The sequence below is a fragment of the Oncorhynchus keta genome, chromosome 15, assembly GCF_023373465.1.
Source record: "Oncorhynchus keta strain PuntledgeMale-10-30-2019 chromosome 15, Oket_V2, whole genome shotgun sequence".
Taxonomy (NCBI): Eukaryota; Metazoa; Chordata; class Actinopteri; order Salmoniformes; family Salmonidae; genus Oncorhynchus; species Oncorhynchus keta.
Window position 1 is genome coordinate 19,188,734 of NC_068435.1, and position 15,263 is coordinate 19,203,996.

At 55.2% G+C, this 15,263-nt stretch overlaps 1 protein-coding gene across 5 annotated transcripts in view; it reads right to left on the reverse strand.

The window, feature by feature from the left end:
- Positions 1–15,263, reverse strand: part of xrn1 (5'-3' exoribonuclease 1) — a 69,831-nt gene that overhangs the window by 17,956 nt on the left and 36,612 nt on the right. For all 5 annotated transcript variants that reach the window (XM_052463568.1, XM_052463570.1, XM_052463567.1 and 2 more), the window contains exons 13-18: positions 2,037–2,193; positions 1,823–1,942; positions 1,556–1,725; positions 1,351–1,468; positions 391–483; positions 163–266 (exon numbers count right to left, since the gene is read on the reverse strand). In XM_052463568.1, coding sequence (XP_052319528.1) covers positions 163–266; positions 391–483; positions 1,351–1,468; positions 1,556–1,725; positions 1,823–1,942; positions 2,037–2,193 — 762 coding nt within the window. The remainder of the gene's footprint in view (positions 1–162; positions 267–390; positions 484–1,350; positions 1,469–1,555; positions 1,726–1,822; positions 1,943–2,036; positions 2,194–15,263) is intronic.

Here is a 15,263-nt window from a genome sequence, read left to right on the forward strand (position 1 = left end):
AGACAGATATTGATGAATATTGACAACTCGTGTACTTCAAAGTCATAGTCTAATGAGAAGTGAAGAAAGGGCAGAGCCAGAGGTGTTTGGTTGAGGGACAGTTCAGGTTTAGTACTGTAGTTCAGCCCTCATTAGACATGACCAGAACTGTGTGGCTCTTACTTGCTCTCCCCGTCAGACACTGCTACCACCCTGGCCTCCTCTAGGTGGGGCCAGTTGACAAACACAGACCGACCCAGGACCAGAGAGGCCACATTGTCACACACCTGAAATGGGGGGGGGAGAAAGGGAGGGGGGTTGAAAAACAATATCTACTACTTCTGCTCCAGACACATACTGTATATCTAACCGTCTTTGACTCTTCATAGAAACCAGACTGTCTTCACTCACAGGTTCCTCCTTGCTAGGTGTGATCTCCAGCATCATGTTCTCTCCTCGGCTGCTCTGCTGGAACACCACCACCCCGTGCTTCTTCTTATAGAACTATAGAGACAGAAGACACACATGAAACATCTACAGATGAAACATACAAAGTATTCCGACTCTAAGATTGGGGAAAAAACAATCATCTTTCTCAATATTGGGGTGTAAATGGCAGCCGTGATAAAACAGTTAGCGAACTAACTTTGGTCAACCCAGGATAACTGTTGACACTACACTTTTCACTCCACACATTTAGTAATGAAAGGATGCATTTGAAACTTCAATAAGCAGTAAAAGTTTTGTATGACTTAATACAATTATTTTTGTAATAGGACGGGGGGCTTGTGCATTGATAGGCACACCAAAGATGACAAACGATATACGTAAGAAAGACAGCACCTCTAACAGCCCATTTCCCAACATAGCCCGCTGAAGAAGCAGGATAACTTTGTTTCATTTTGATGTGGCAGTGAATGGCCCAGGGACAGATGGTCTCAACGAGGAGCTCGCTGTTCGACCACTCCGACACGAACAGTTACAGGCCCGGCTTTGAGTAAGCGGCAGGTGCAGAATCAATATCCATCTTCATAACATGGATGAAGCCTGAGCTGGAATGTGAAGCTGAGGCCAGGTTCAGGTACAACATCTGACGTAAGACGAGACAAAACTAAACACTTTTAGAGTGTTGTGTTGCAGAACACCTGACTGAACAACGGCCATTCAGATCAATAAGACCAAACGTTTCCACAGAAACGGCGTCTCTTTACAGTGACATGATCAAACGTTCAAACAAAGTAGTCCCTTGTTGTAGCAAGGTATTGTAGAGAACAAGTTTCATGAAACACCACACACTTTGCAATTTGTCACAGGAATATCATCAAACGAGTCTAGCTATTACTGTAGCGAATTGTAGTCTGTCTGTGGTACCTTGTGTCTGATGTGCTTTAAGGTGGGGAAGCCACAGAAGTAGAGCTGGCTGCTGTTGATGCTGCGCCCCACGTGGCTCAACGACACGTGCCACGCGTCCATGGGAACCGGTGTCACTCTGGAAACCACCAAACACATCACATCACATGTTAGCCTCATGGAATGTGCGTGTGTATAACTGTGAGTGTGTGGGGGCGTGTCTCACCTGACATGGCAGTGCATGATGTTGGGGAACAGGTCAGGCAGGGTGGAGGTGGAGGGGTAGTCTAGCTCAGCGTGGTAGCTGTACACAGCACACTGTGTGTGGCGGTTACGGGCCTTCTCAGCCTTGGTCATGTGATCGTTATAAGGCTCCATCGCAGCAAGCAAACATCTCTGGAAAGGAAACGCGCAAATAAGCAAAATAAGACAAAGACATGTATGAAGTATGTAATTTACTTATATTTATGTGTGTGTGTGTGTGTCTACGTACCTCGTCAATGAAGGGGATGAGCACCACAGCCTCCCACTCCTGTTGTTTCCCATTAAGGTCTGTCTTGAAGTCCAGAGGGTAATACTCAATGATGCTAGAACTCTCTGATGTCATCAGGTGCTGCACAAAGAACAAAATACAGGTATCAGAACTGTGTGTGTGTCATAGGTCCCCACAATGCTGCTATGTGCGCGCGTGTCTGTCGGTCTGTTACCCTATAGCTCTGGGGCAGCAGGTCTTTGCTGGCAGAAGGCAGGACTCCCAGCAGCTGCTGGAAGGGCATAAAAGGCTTGCCCATGTCAAAGGTCAACTTCAGATGGGCTATGTTCCGCACATCTGACAGGAAGGGGGCATAGTGGTGCGGGTAATACCTAGAACAGAGAGAGGTATTAGTACACACGCAGAGACAGAGATCGACAGGAGAGCGCGCTAGAGGAGACGGGAGAGAGAGGGGATACGGGAGAGAGAGGTGAGAGAGGGGAGACAAGGAAGACAAGGAGAGAAAGGGGAGACAAGGAAGACAAGGAGAGAGTGGGGAGACGGGAGAGAAAGGGGGATGCGGGAGAGAGAGAGGGGGATACGGGAGAGAGAGAGAGAGGGGGATACGGGAGAGAGAGAGAGAGGGGGGATACGGGAGAGAGAGAGAAAGGGGGATACGGGAGAGAGAGAGAGAGGGGGGATACGGGAGAGAGAGAGAGAGGGGATACGGGAGAGAGAGAGAGAGGGGATACGGGAGAGAGAGAGAGAGGGGATACGGGAGAGAGAGAGAGCGAGGATATACGGGAGAGAGAGAGGGGGATCTGGGAGAGAGAGAGGGGGATACGGGAGAGAGAGAGGAATACAGGAGAGAGAGGGATACAGGAGAGAGAGGGGATACAGGAGAGAGAGAGAGGATACGGAGAGAGAGAGAGGGGGATACGAGAGAGAGAGGGGGATACAGGAGAGAGAGGGGGGATACGGGAGAGAGGGGGATACGGGAGAGAGGGGGATACGGGAGAGAGAGAGGGGATACGGAGAGAGAGAGAGGGGATACGGCAGAGAGAGAGGGATACGGGAGAGAGAGAGGGGAGGGAGAGAGAGGGGATACGGGAGAGAGAGGGGGATACGGGAGAGAGAGAGGGGGATACGGGAGAGAGAGAGGGGGGGATACAGGAGAGAGAGGGGATACAGGAGAGAGAGAGAGAGGGGATACTGGGAGAGAGAGAGGGGATAATGGGAGAGAGAGAAGAGAGGGGATCGGGGAGAGAGAGAGGGGATACGGGAGAGAGAGAGAGGGGATACGGGAGAGAGAGAGGGGATACAGGAGAGAGAGAGAAAGGGATACAGGAGAGAGAGAAAGGGGATACAGGAGAGAGAGAGAGAGGGATACAGGAGAGAGAGAGGGGATACAGGGAGAGAGAGAGAGGGGATACGGGAGAGAGAGAGGGGGGATATGGGAGAGAGAGAGAGAGAGGATACAGGAGAGAGGGGGATACGGGAGAGAGGGGGATACGGGAGAGAGAGGGGATACGGGAGAGAGAGAGGGGATACGGGAGAGAGAGGGGGGATACGGCAGAGAGAGAGGGGGATACGGCAGAGAGAGAGGGGATACAGGAGAGAGAGAGGGGGATACGGCAGAGAGAGAGAGAGAGAGAGAGAGGGGATACAGGAGAGAGAGAGAGGGGATACGGGAGAGAGAGAGGGGGGATACGGGAGGAGAGGGGGATACGGGAGAGAGGGGGGATACGGGGAGAGAGAGAGGGGGATACGGGAGAGAGAGAGGGGGATACGGGGAGAGAGAGAGGGGATACGGGGGAGAGAGAGAGGGGGATACGGGGAGAGAGAGGGGGATACGGGAGAGAGAGAGGAGAGAGAGAGGGGAGAGAGAGAGAGAGGGGATCGGGGAGAGAGAGAGAGAGGGGAAACGGGAGGGAGAGAGAGAGGGATACGGGAGAGAGAGAGAGGGGATACGGGAGAGAGAGAGAGGGATACGGGAGAGAGAGAGAGGGGGGATACGGGAGAGAGAGAGGGGGGGGATAGGGGAGAGAGAGAGAGAGGGGATACAGGAGAGAGAGGGAGAGAGAGGGATACAGGAGAGAGAGAGAGAGAGAGAGAGAGAGGGGATACAGGAGAGAGAGAGAGAGAGAGAGAGGGGATACAGGAGAGAGAGAGAGAGAGAGAGAGAGAGAGAGGATACAGGAGAGAGAGAGAGAGAGAGAGAGAGAGATACAGGAGAGAGAGAGAGAGAGAGAGAGAGAGAGAGAGGATACAGGAGAGAGAGAGAGAGAGAGAGAGAGAGAGGATACAGGAGAGAGAGAGAGAGAGAGAGAGAGAGAGAGAGAGAGAGGATACAGGAGAGAGAGAGAGAGGAGGCAGGATACAGGAGAGAGAGAGAGAGAGAGAGAGAGAGAGGATACAGGAGAGAGAGAGAGAGAGAGAGAGAGAGAGAGAGAGGATACAGGAGGAGAGAGAGAGATAGAGGATACAGGAGAGAGAGAGAGAGAGAGAGGATACAGGGAGAGAGAGAGAGGAGAGGGAGAGAGAGAGGGATACGGGAGAGAGCGAGAGGATACGGGAGAGAGAGAGGAATACGGGGAGAGAGAGCGAGAGGGGATACGGGAGAAGAGAGAGAGGGGAATACGGGGGAGAGAGGGGGGATACGGGAGAGAGAGAGGGGATACGGGAGAGAGAGGATACGGGAGAGAGAGAGGGGATACGGGGGAGAGAGAGAGAGGGGATACGGGAGAGAGAGAGAGGGGGATACGGGAGAGAGAGGATACGGGATGCGGGGGAGAGAGAGGATACGGAGAGAGAGGATCTGGGAGAGAGAGGATACGGGAGAGAGAGGAGATACAGGGAGAGAGAGAGAGAGAGAGAGAGAGAATACGGGAGAGAGAGAGAGAGAGAGAGAGAGAGAGAGGATACAGGAGAGAGAGAGAGGATACAGGAGAGAGAGAGGGGATACAGGAGAGAGAGAGATAGAGAGGGATACAGGAGAGAGAGAGAGAGGGGATCTGGGAGAGAGAGGGGATCACGGGAGAGAGACCTATGAGAGAGCGAGGATATACGGGGAGACACAGAGCGATAGGATATATGGGAGAGAGAGAGAGAGGATACGGGAGAGAGAGAAGAGAGGGATCTGAGGGGAGAAGAGAGAGGGGATCTACGGAGAGAGAGAGGGATACGGGAGAGAGAGGGGATACGGGAGAAGAGGATCGAGGAGAGAGAGGATCTGGGAGAGAGAGAGAGAGAGAGGATCTGGGAGAGAGAGAAAGGATCAGGAGAGTCAGAGAGAGAGAGGATCGGGAGAGAGAGAGAGAATCGGGAGAGGATCTGGGAGAGAGAGAGGGGATACGGGAGAGAGAGAGACGGGATCAGGGAGAGAGGGGATACAGGAGAGAGAGGGAGAGAAGAGGGGATACGGGAGAGAGGGAGAGAGAGGGGATCTGGGAGAGAGAGAGAGAGAGGGGATCACGGGAGAGAGAGAGAGCGGGATACTGGAGAGAGAGAGAGAGAGAGGGGATACGAGGAGAGAGAGAGAGAGAGGGATCTACGGGAGAGAGAGAGAGAGGGGATACGGGAGAGAGAGATATACGGGAGAGAGAGGATACGGGGAGAGAGAGAGGATCTGGGAGAGAGAGAGAGAGGATCACGGGAGAGAGAGAGAGGATCTGGAGAGAGAGAGAGAGGATCACGGGAGAGAGAAGGATCAGGAAGAGAGAGGATACGGGAGAGAGAGATCAAGGGGATACGGGAGAGAGAGAGAGGGGATACGGGAGAGAGAGGATACGAGGAGAGGAGATACGAGGAGCAGAGAGAGAGAGAGAGGAATCAGGGAGAGAGAGAGAGAGAGAGAGATCAGAGAGAGAGAGAGAGAGAGAAAGGGAGAGATGAGAGAGAGAGAGATACTGAGAGAGAGAGAGAGAGAGAGAATACGGGAGAGAGAGAGAGAGAGAGAGAGAATACGGGAGAGAGAGAGAGAGAGAGAGGATACTGGAGAGAGAGAGAGAGAGAGAGAGAGAGAGAGAGGATACAGGAGAGAGAGAGAGAGGATCTGGGGAGAGAGAGAGAGGGATACAGGAGAGAGAGGGATACAGGAGAGAGAGAGAGGGAGATACGAGAGAGAGAGAGAGAGAGAGGGGATACAGGAGAGAGAGAGAGAGAGGGATACGGGAGAGAGAGAGAGAGAGGGATCTGAGGAGAGAGAGAGAGAGGGATCTGGGAGAGAGAGAAGAGAGGGATCTGGGAGAGAGAGAGAGAGAGGGGATACGAGAGAGAGAGGGATCTGAGGAGAGAGAGAGATCTGGAGAGAGTAGAGAGAGGGATCTGGAGGAGAGAGAGAGAGAGAGAGAGAGGATCTGGGAGAGAGAGAGAGAGGGATCTCGGGAGAGAAAGGGGGATACTGGGAGAAAGGGGATAGGGGAGAGAGAGGGGATACGGGAGAGAGGGGATAGGGGAGAGAGAGGGGATAGGGAGAGAGAGGGGATAGGGGGAGAGAGAGAGGGGATAGGGAGAGAGAGAGAGAGAATCTGGGAGAGAAGAGAGGGAATCTGAGACGAGAGAGAGAGAGGATCTGAGAGAGAGAGAGAGAGAGGGGATCACGGGAGAGAGAGAGACAGAGAGAGGGAATCATGGGAGAGAGAGAGAGAGGGGATACTGGGAGAGAGAGAAAAGAGAAGAAGAGGATCACGGGGAGAGAGAGAGAGGATCTGGGAGAGAGAGAGAGAGGATGGGAAGAGAGAAGAAGAGATCTGAGGGACAGAGAGAGAGGAAGAGAGAGAGAGAGAGGGGATCTGGGAGAGAGAGAGAGAGAGATCGGAGAGGATCCGGGAGAGAAAGGGGATCACGGGAGAGAAAGGGGATCCGGGAGAGAAAGAGGAGGATAGGGGAGAGAGAGGATACGGGAGAGAGATAGGGGAGAGAGAGAGGATACGGGAGAAGAGAGAGGAGAGGGGATCACGGGAGAGAGAGAGAGAGAGGGGATACAGGAGAGAGAGAGAGGGATACGAGAGAGAGAGAGAGAGAGAGAGGATACAGGAGAGAGAGAGGGGATACAGGAGAGAGAGAGAGGGATACGGAGGAGAGAGAGAGGGGATACAGGAGAGAGAGAGAGAGGGATCTGGAGAGAGAGAGAGGGATACAGGAGAGAGAGAGAGAGGATCTGGGAGAGAGAGAGAGAGAGGGATACGGGAGAGAGAGAGAGAGGGGATCTGGGAGAGAGAGAAGAGGGGATCTGAGGAGAGAGAGAGAGAGGGATCAGGGAGAGAGAGAGAGAGGGGATACGAGAGAGAGAGAGAGAGGGATCGAGAGAAGAGAGAGGGGATCTGAGGAGAGAGAGGATACGGGAGAGAGAGAGAGAGAGCAGAGGAGAGGGAGAGAGAGAGAGGGATCTACGGGAGAGAAAGGGGGATCACGGGAGAGAAAGGGGATAGGGGAGAAGAGAGGGGATAGGGGAGAGAGAAGGGATAGGGGAGAGAGAGAGGGATAGAGAGAGGAGCGGGGATAGGGGAGAGAGAGGATCTCGGGAGAGAGAGCGAGGAATACGGGAGAGAGAGAGGGATCTGAGAGAGAGAGAGAGGAGGATCTGGGAGAGAGAGAGAGAGGAGAGAGGGGATCACGGGAGAGAGAGAGAGAGAGAGAGAGGGATCGGGGGAGAGAGGGATCTGGGGAGAGAGAGAGAGAGAGGGATACGGGAGAGAGAGAAGAGAGAGAGGATACGGGAGAGAGAAGAGAGGATACGGGAGAGAGAGAGAGAGGATACGGGAGAGAGAGAGAGAGAGAGAGAGGGGATCGGAAGAGAGAGAGAGAGAGAGGGAATCCGGGAGAGAAAGGGGGATACGGGAGAGAAAGGGATCTAGCGGGGAGAGAAAAGGGGGATAGGGGAGAGAGGGATAGGGAGAGAGAGAGGGGATAGGGGAGAGAGAGGGATAGGGGGGAGAGAGAGGGGATACGGGAGAGAGAGAGAGGGGATCTGGGGGAGAGAGAGAGGGGATCTGGGAGAGAGAGAGAGAGAGAGAGGGATCTGGGAGAGAAGGGGGATACGGGGAGAGGAAATGGGGGGATCTGGGGGAGAGAAATGGGGAATACAGGAGAGAGAGATGAGGGGATCTGGGAGAAGTAGAGATACGGGAGAGAGAGGGGATCTAGGGAGAGAAAGGGGATACGGGAGAGAGAGGGGATACGGGGGAGAGAGAGAGAGGGGATCCGGGAGAGAGAGAAGGGGGATATCTGGGAGAGAAAGGGGGATAGGGGAGAGAGGGGATAGGAGAGAGAGAGAGAGAGGGGATAGGCGAGAGAGAGAGGGATACGGGGAGAGAGAGAGAGAGAGGGGATCTGGCGGGAGAGAGAGAGAGGGATCTGGGGGAGAGAGAGAGGGGAGACGGGAGAGAGAGGGAAACTGGAGAGAGAGAGAGGGGATACGGGAGAGAGAGGGGGGGATACAGGAGAAAGGAAGGGGATACAGGAGAGAGGGGGATACAGGAGAGAGAGAGAGGGGATACAGGAGAGAGAGGGGATATAGGAGAGAGAGGGGATACGGGAGAGAGAGAGAGGGAATCTGGGAGAGAAAGAGGGGATCGGGAGAGAAATGGGGGGATACGGGAGAGAAAGGGGGATACGGGGAGAAGAGGAGGGGATAGGGAGAGAGAGAGGGGATGGGGAGAGAGAGAGGGGATGGGGAGGAGAAAGAGATACGGGAGGGAGAGAGAGGGAATCTGGAGGAGAGAGAGGGGATACGGGAGAGAGAGAGAGAGGGATCTGGAGAGAGAGAGAGAGGAATACGGGAGAAGAGAGAGGATCTGGGATAGGGGAGAGAGGATACGGGAGAGAGAGGATCTGGGAGAGAGAGGATCTGGGGAGAGAGAGGGAGAGGAGAGAGAGAGAGAGAGAGAATATGGGAGAGAGAGAGAGAGAGAGAGAGAGGATCTGGAGAGAGAGAGGATACTGGAGAGAGAGGGGATGCAGGAGAGAGAGAGAGGATACAGGAGAGAGAGAGAGAGGGGATATGGGAGAGAGAGGGGATACTGGGAGAGAGAGAGAGAGAGAGAGAGAGGGGATCTCAGGAGAGAAGAGAGAGGATGCGGGAGAGAGAGAGAGGATTCTGGGAGGAGAGAGAGAGGGGATCTGGGGGAGAGAGAGAGAGAGGGATGGGAGAGAAAGGGGATACGGGAGAGAAATGGGGGATACGGGAGAGAAAGGGGGGATACGGGAGAGAGAGAGGGATAAGGGGAGAGAGAGAGGGGATAGGGAGAGAGAGGGATACGGGAGAGAGAGAGAGGGATCGTGAGGAGAGAGAGAGAGGGGATCCGGGAGAGAGAGAGGGGGATCCGGGAGAGAAAGGGGGATACTGGAGAGAAATGGGGGATACGAGGAGAGAGAGGGGATAGGGGAGAGAGAGTTCAGCGGCATACGCAGTTAGCATGCAGACATAGGGGACCGTAACGGGTACGGAGACAGAGGGAAGCAACCGGAGTAGTTAGTAGTACAGACAGAGTATTGAGCACCAGAGTAGTAGTACAGAGTAGTTAGCAGCATGACAGAGTAGTACGGCCACTACAGCAGAAGAGAGAGCGAGGACACAGCCAGAGCGACACAGAGGATACAGGAGAGCGAGAGCGAGCGGATAAAGGAGAGAGAGAGAGAGAGAGGGGATAGGGGGAGAGAGGGGAAACAGGAGAGAGAGAGGGGATTCAGGAGAGATAGAGAGAGGGGATGGAGAGAGAGAATCTGGGAGAGAGAGAGAGGAATCTGGGAGAGAGAGAGAGGAATCCGGGAGAGAAAAGGGGGATACAGGAAGAAAGGGGATACTGGAGAGAGAGAGAGGATAGGGAGAGAGAGGATAGGGGAGAGAAGAGAGGGATGGGAGGAGAGAGGGGATCTGGGAGGGAGAGAGAGGGATTGGAGAGAGAGAGGGGATAGGGGAGAGAGAGAGAGGGGATACGGGAGAGAGAGAGAGAGAGAGGGGATACGGGAGAGAGAGAGCAGAGGGATACGAGGAGAGAGAGGAGTCTACGGGAGAGAGAAAGAGGGATACTAGGGAGAGAGAGAGAGTCTGAGAGAGAGAGAGAGAGAGAGAGAGAGGATCTGAGAGAGAGAGATACGGAGAGAGAGGATCTAGGAGAGAGAGAGAGGATACGGGAGAGAGAGGGGATACGGGGAGAGAGAGAGAGAGAGAGAGGATACAGAGAGAGAGAGAGAGAGGGATCGGAGAGAGAGAGAGGATCTGAGAGAGAGAGAGAGGATCTCAGGAGAGAGAGAGAGAGGATCTGGGGGAGAGAGAGAGAGGGATCTGGGAGAGAGAGAGAGAGGGATACGGAGAGAGAGAGAGAGAGGATCTGAGAGAGAGAGAGGATACGGAGAGAGAGAGAGAGATACGGGAGAGAGAGAGAGCGAGGAATCTGGGAGAGAGAGAGGAGAGGGGATCACAGGGAGAGAGAGAGAGGATCTGGGAGGAGAGAGAGAGAGAGGGGATCTGGAGAGAGAGAGGATATACGGGAGAGAGAGAGAGAGGGATACGGGAGAGAGAGAGGAGTCTGACGGAGAGAGAGGAGGATATCGAGGAGAGAGAGAGGATCTGGGGGAGAGAGAGAGAGGATCTGGGGGAGAGAGAGAGAGGATCTGGGAGAGAAGAGAGGATACGGGAGAGAGAGGATCTCGGGGAGAGAGAGAGAGACAGAGGGGATCTGGGAGAGAGAGAGAGAGGGGGATACGGGAGAGAGAGGATACGGGAGAGAGAGGAGATCTGAGGAGAGAGAGAGAAGAGAGAGAGGAGCTACGGGGAGAGAGAGAGAGAGAGAGAGATCTGGGGAGAGACGGGAGAGAGAGAGAGAGAGAGAGAGAGAATCACGGGAGAGAGAGAGAGAGAGAGAGAGAGAGAGAATACTGGGAGAGAGAGAGAGAGAGAGAGAGAATACGGGAGAGAGAGAGAGAGAGAGAGAGAGAGGGATACACGAGAGAGAGAGAGAGGGGATACAGGAGAGAGAGAGAGAGAGAGGGATACAGGAGAGAGAGAGAGAGAGAGAGGGGATACAGGAGAGAGAGAGGATCTGGGAGAGAGAGAGAGAGAGCGAGGGGATCACGGGAGAGAAGAGAGGGGATACGGGAGAGAGAGAGAGAGGGGATACGGGAGAGAGAGAGGGGGATACGGGAGAGAGAGAGAGAGGGGATACGGGAGAGAGAGAGAGAGAGAGGGGATCACGGGAGAGAGAGAGAGAGAGGGATACGGGAGAGAGAGAGAGAGGAGATCTGAGGAGAGAGAGAGAGGGGATACGGGAGGAGAGAGAAGAGAGAGAGGGATACGGGAGAGAGAGAGAGGGGATACGGGAGAGAGAGAGAGAGAGGGGATACTGAGGAGAGAGAGAGAGAGGGGATCTGAGAGAGAGAGAGGGGATACGAGAGAGAGAGAGGGGATCTGGGGAGAGAGAGAGAGAGAGGATCTGGAGAGAGAGAGAGAGAGGATCTGGGGGAGAGAGAGAGAGAGAGAGAGAGGAGAGAGCAGGGAGACGGGAGAGAGAGGAGGGATCTGCAGGAGAGAAAAGGGGGGGATACTGGGAGAGAAAGGGGATAGGGGAGAGAGAGGGGATAGGGGAGAGAGAGAGGGATAGGGGGAGAGAGAGGGGATAGAGGAGAGGGGAGAGGGGAGAGGGGAGAGGGAGAGGGAATACGGGAGAGAGAGAGGGATATCTGAGAGAGAGAGAGAGGGGATCTGAGAGAGAGAGAGAGAGAGAGGGGATACGGGAGAGAGAGAGAGGGAGAGCACGGGAGAGCTGAGAGAGAGAGAGAGAGAGGGGATCTACGGGAGAGAGAGAGAGGATACGGAGAGAGAGAGAGGATCACGGGAGAGAGAGAGAGAGAGAGCGAGAGGGGAGACGGAAGAGAGAGAGAGAGGGGATCACGGGCAGAGAGCGCGGGGAGACGGGAGAGAGAGAGGGGAGTCCGGAAGGAGAGAGAGAGAGGGGATCACGGAGAGAAAGGGGCACGGGGAGAGAAAGGGGATCACGGGAGAGAGAGAGGGGGATAGGGGAGAGAGAGAGAGGGGATAGGGGAGAGAGAGAGGGATACGGGAGAGAGAGAGAGGGGATCTAGGGGAGAGAGAGAGAGAGAGGGGATCACAGGAGAGAGAGAGAGAGAGAGGCACACGGGAGAGAGAGAGGGAGACGAGAGGAGACAGGAGAGAGAGAGGGGGATCACGGAGAGAGAGAGAGAGAGGGGATACGGGAGAGAAAGGGGGATCACGGGAGAGAAAGGGATACGGGAGAGAGAAAGTGGGGATCTGGGGAGAGAAATGGGGGATACGGGAGAGAAAATGGGATCTGGGAGAAGAAGTGGGAATCTGGGAGAGAGGGAGAGAGGGGATCGGGAGAGAGGGGGATACGGGAGAGAGAGGGGGATCTGGGAGAGAGAAAGGGGGGATCTGAGGAGAGAGGGGATCTGAGGAGAGAGAAGGGGGGATCTGGGGGAGAGAGAGAGGGATAGGGGAGAGAGAGGGATAGGGAGAGAGAGAGAGAGGATACAGGAGAGAGAGAGGGGATACGGGAGAGAGAGAGAGGGGATCTGGGGAGAGAGAGAGGGGTTGGGTGGGGGTGGGTGGGGGGGGTGGGTAGAGAGAGAGAGGGGATACGGGAGAGAGAGTGGATACAGGAGAAAGGAAAGAGAGATACAGGAGAGAGGGGGATACAGGAGAGAGAGGGATACAGGAGAGAGAGAGAGAGGGGATACGGGAGAGAGAGAGAGAGGGGATACAGGAGAGAGAGCGAGAGAGACGGGAGAGAGAGAGCGGGGATACAGGAGAGAGAGAGAGAGGATACAGGAGAGAGAGAGAGAGAGAGAGAGAGAGCGAGAGAGAGAGAGAGAGAGAAGAGGGGATACAGGAGAGAGAGAGAGAGAGGGGATAGGGAGAGAGGGAGGGATAGCGAGAGAGAGAGAGGGGGATAGGCGAGAGAGAGAGAGGGATCGGGAGAGAGAGAAGAATGGATACGGGAGAGAGGAGAGAGAGAGGGATACGGGAGAGAGAGCGGGGACAGGGAGAGAGAGCGGGGACACGGGAGAGAGAGAGAGAGAGAGGGACACAGGAGAGAGAGAGAGGGGATACAGGAGAGAGGGGATACAGGAGAGAGAGAGAGAGAGGGGATACAGGAGGAGAGAGGGATACAGGAGAGAGAGAGAGGGGATACAGGAGAGAGAGAGGGGATACAGGAGAAGAGGGATACTAGGGAGAGAGAGGGATACAGGAGAAGAGAGGGGATACGGGTGAGAGAGAGGGGATACTGGGTGAGAGAGAGAGGGGATCTGGGAGAGAGAGAAGAGGGGGATCACAGGAGAGAGAGAGCGGGGATCTACGGAGGAGAGAGAGAGAGAGGGGATACTGGGAGAGGAGAGAGAGGGGGATACGGGAGAGAGAGAGAGAGGGAGACGGAGAGGGGATATACGGGAGAGAGAGGATACGAGGAGAGAGAGGGGATCGGGGAGGAGAGAGAGAGAGGGATCTGGGGGAGAGAGAGAGAGGATACTGGGAGAGAAGAGGGGATCACGGGAGAGAGGGGATACGGGAGCGAGAGAGAGGGAATCTGGGAGAGAGAGACAAGGGGATCTGGGAGAGAGAGAGGGATCTACGGGGAGACGGGAGAGAGGGGATACGGGAGAGAGAGAGAGAGCGGAGAGAGAGAGAGAGAGAGAGGGGAATCTACGGGAGAGAGAGAGAGAGAGAGAGAGCTGGGGAGACAGGAGAGAGAGAGAGAGAGAGAGAGAGGGGATACGGGAGAGAGAGAGAGAGAGAGAGAGAGAGGAGAGGATACGGGAGGGAGAGAGAGAGAGGGAGAATACGGGAGAAGAGAGAGAGAGAGAATCACGGAGAGAGAGAGAGAGGGGATAGGGGGAGAGAGAGAGAGGGGATACGGGAGAGAGAGAGAGAGGGGATACGGGAGAGAGAGAGGAATGGATACGGGAGAAAGGAGAGAGAGGGGTACAGGAGAGAGAGAAGCGGGGACACAGGAGGAAGAAGAGACGGGGACGCAGGAGAGAAGAGGGGACACAGGAGAGAGAGAGGGAGACACTGGGAGAGAGAGAGAGAGAGGGATACTGAGGAGAGAGAGAGAGAGGGGACACTGGGAGAGAGAGAAGAGAGGGATACAGGAGAGGGGATGCAGGAGAGAGAGGGGGATACGGGAGAGAGAGAGGGATACGGGTGAGAGAGAGAGGGATCTGGGTGAGAGAGAGAGAGAGAGGGATACTGAAGGTGAGAGAGAGGGGATGCGGGAGAGAGAGGGATACGGGGAGAGCGAGGGAGTCTACAGGAGAGAGAGGGGGGATCTGGCGGAGAGAGAGAGGGGATCACGGGGAGAGAGAGAGAGAGAGGGTATACGGGAGAGAGAGAGAGAGAGGGGATAGGGAGAGAGGGGATAGGGAGAGGGAGAGGGGAGAGAGAGAGGGATAGGGGAGAGAGAGAAGAATGAATCACGGGAGAAAGGAGAGAGGGGATACGGGAGAGAGAGAGCGGGGACATCTGGGGGAGAGAGAAGACGGGGACACGGGGAGAGAGAGAGAGGACACGGGGAGACGGGAGGGGAGGGATACGGGAGAGAGAGGGGGATACTGGGAGAGAGAGAGCAGAGGGGATACTGGGAGAGAGAGAGAGAGGGAATCACAGGAGAGAGAGAAGAGAGAGCGACGGGGAGAGGGAGAGAGGATCTGAGGAGAGGGAGAGAGAGAGAGAGGAATCACGGGCAGGATCTCGGAAGAGAGAGAGAGAGCGGGGATACTGGGAGGAGAGAGAGCGCGGGGATCTGGGAGAGAGAGAAAGGGGATCATCGGGGAGAGAGAGAGGGATCACGGGAGAGAGAGAGGGGGACAGGGGAGAGAGAGAGAGAAGGGGACACGGGAGAGAAGAGGGGCAAACGCGGGAGAGAGAGAGGGGACACGGGAGAGAGAAGAGGGACACAGGAGAGAGAGAGGGGATACAGGAGAGAGAGAGAGGGGATCACAGAGAGAGAGAGAGAGAGAGAGAGGATACAGGAGAGAGAGAGGGGGATGGACAGAGAGAGAGAGAGGGGATACAGGAGAGAGAGAGAGAGAGGGATACAGGAGAGAGAGAGAGAGGGATACAGGAGAGAGAGAGAGGGATCTAGGCGAGAGAGAGAGAGAGAGAGGGGATCTGGGAGAGAGAGAGGGATACGGGTGAAGAGGGATACGGGAGAGAGAGAGAGAGGGGATCTGGGAGAGAGAGAAGAGGGATATCTGGGAGAGAGAGAGAGAGGGATAGGCGAGAGAGAGAGAGAGGGGATACAGGAGAGAGAGAGGGAGCTGACAGGAGAGAGAGAGGGGATACTGGGGGAGAGAGAGAGAGGGATCTGGGTGAGAGGGGATACGGATGAGAGAGAGGGGATCACGGGAGAGAGAGGGATCTGGGGAGAGAGAGGGGGGATACGGGAGAGAGAGGGGGGGATACGGGAGAGAGAGGGGGGATCAC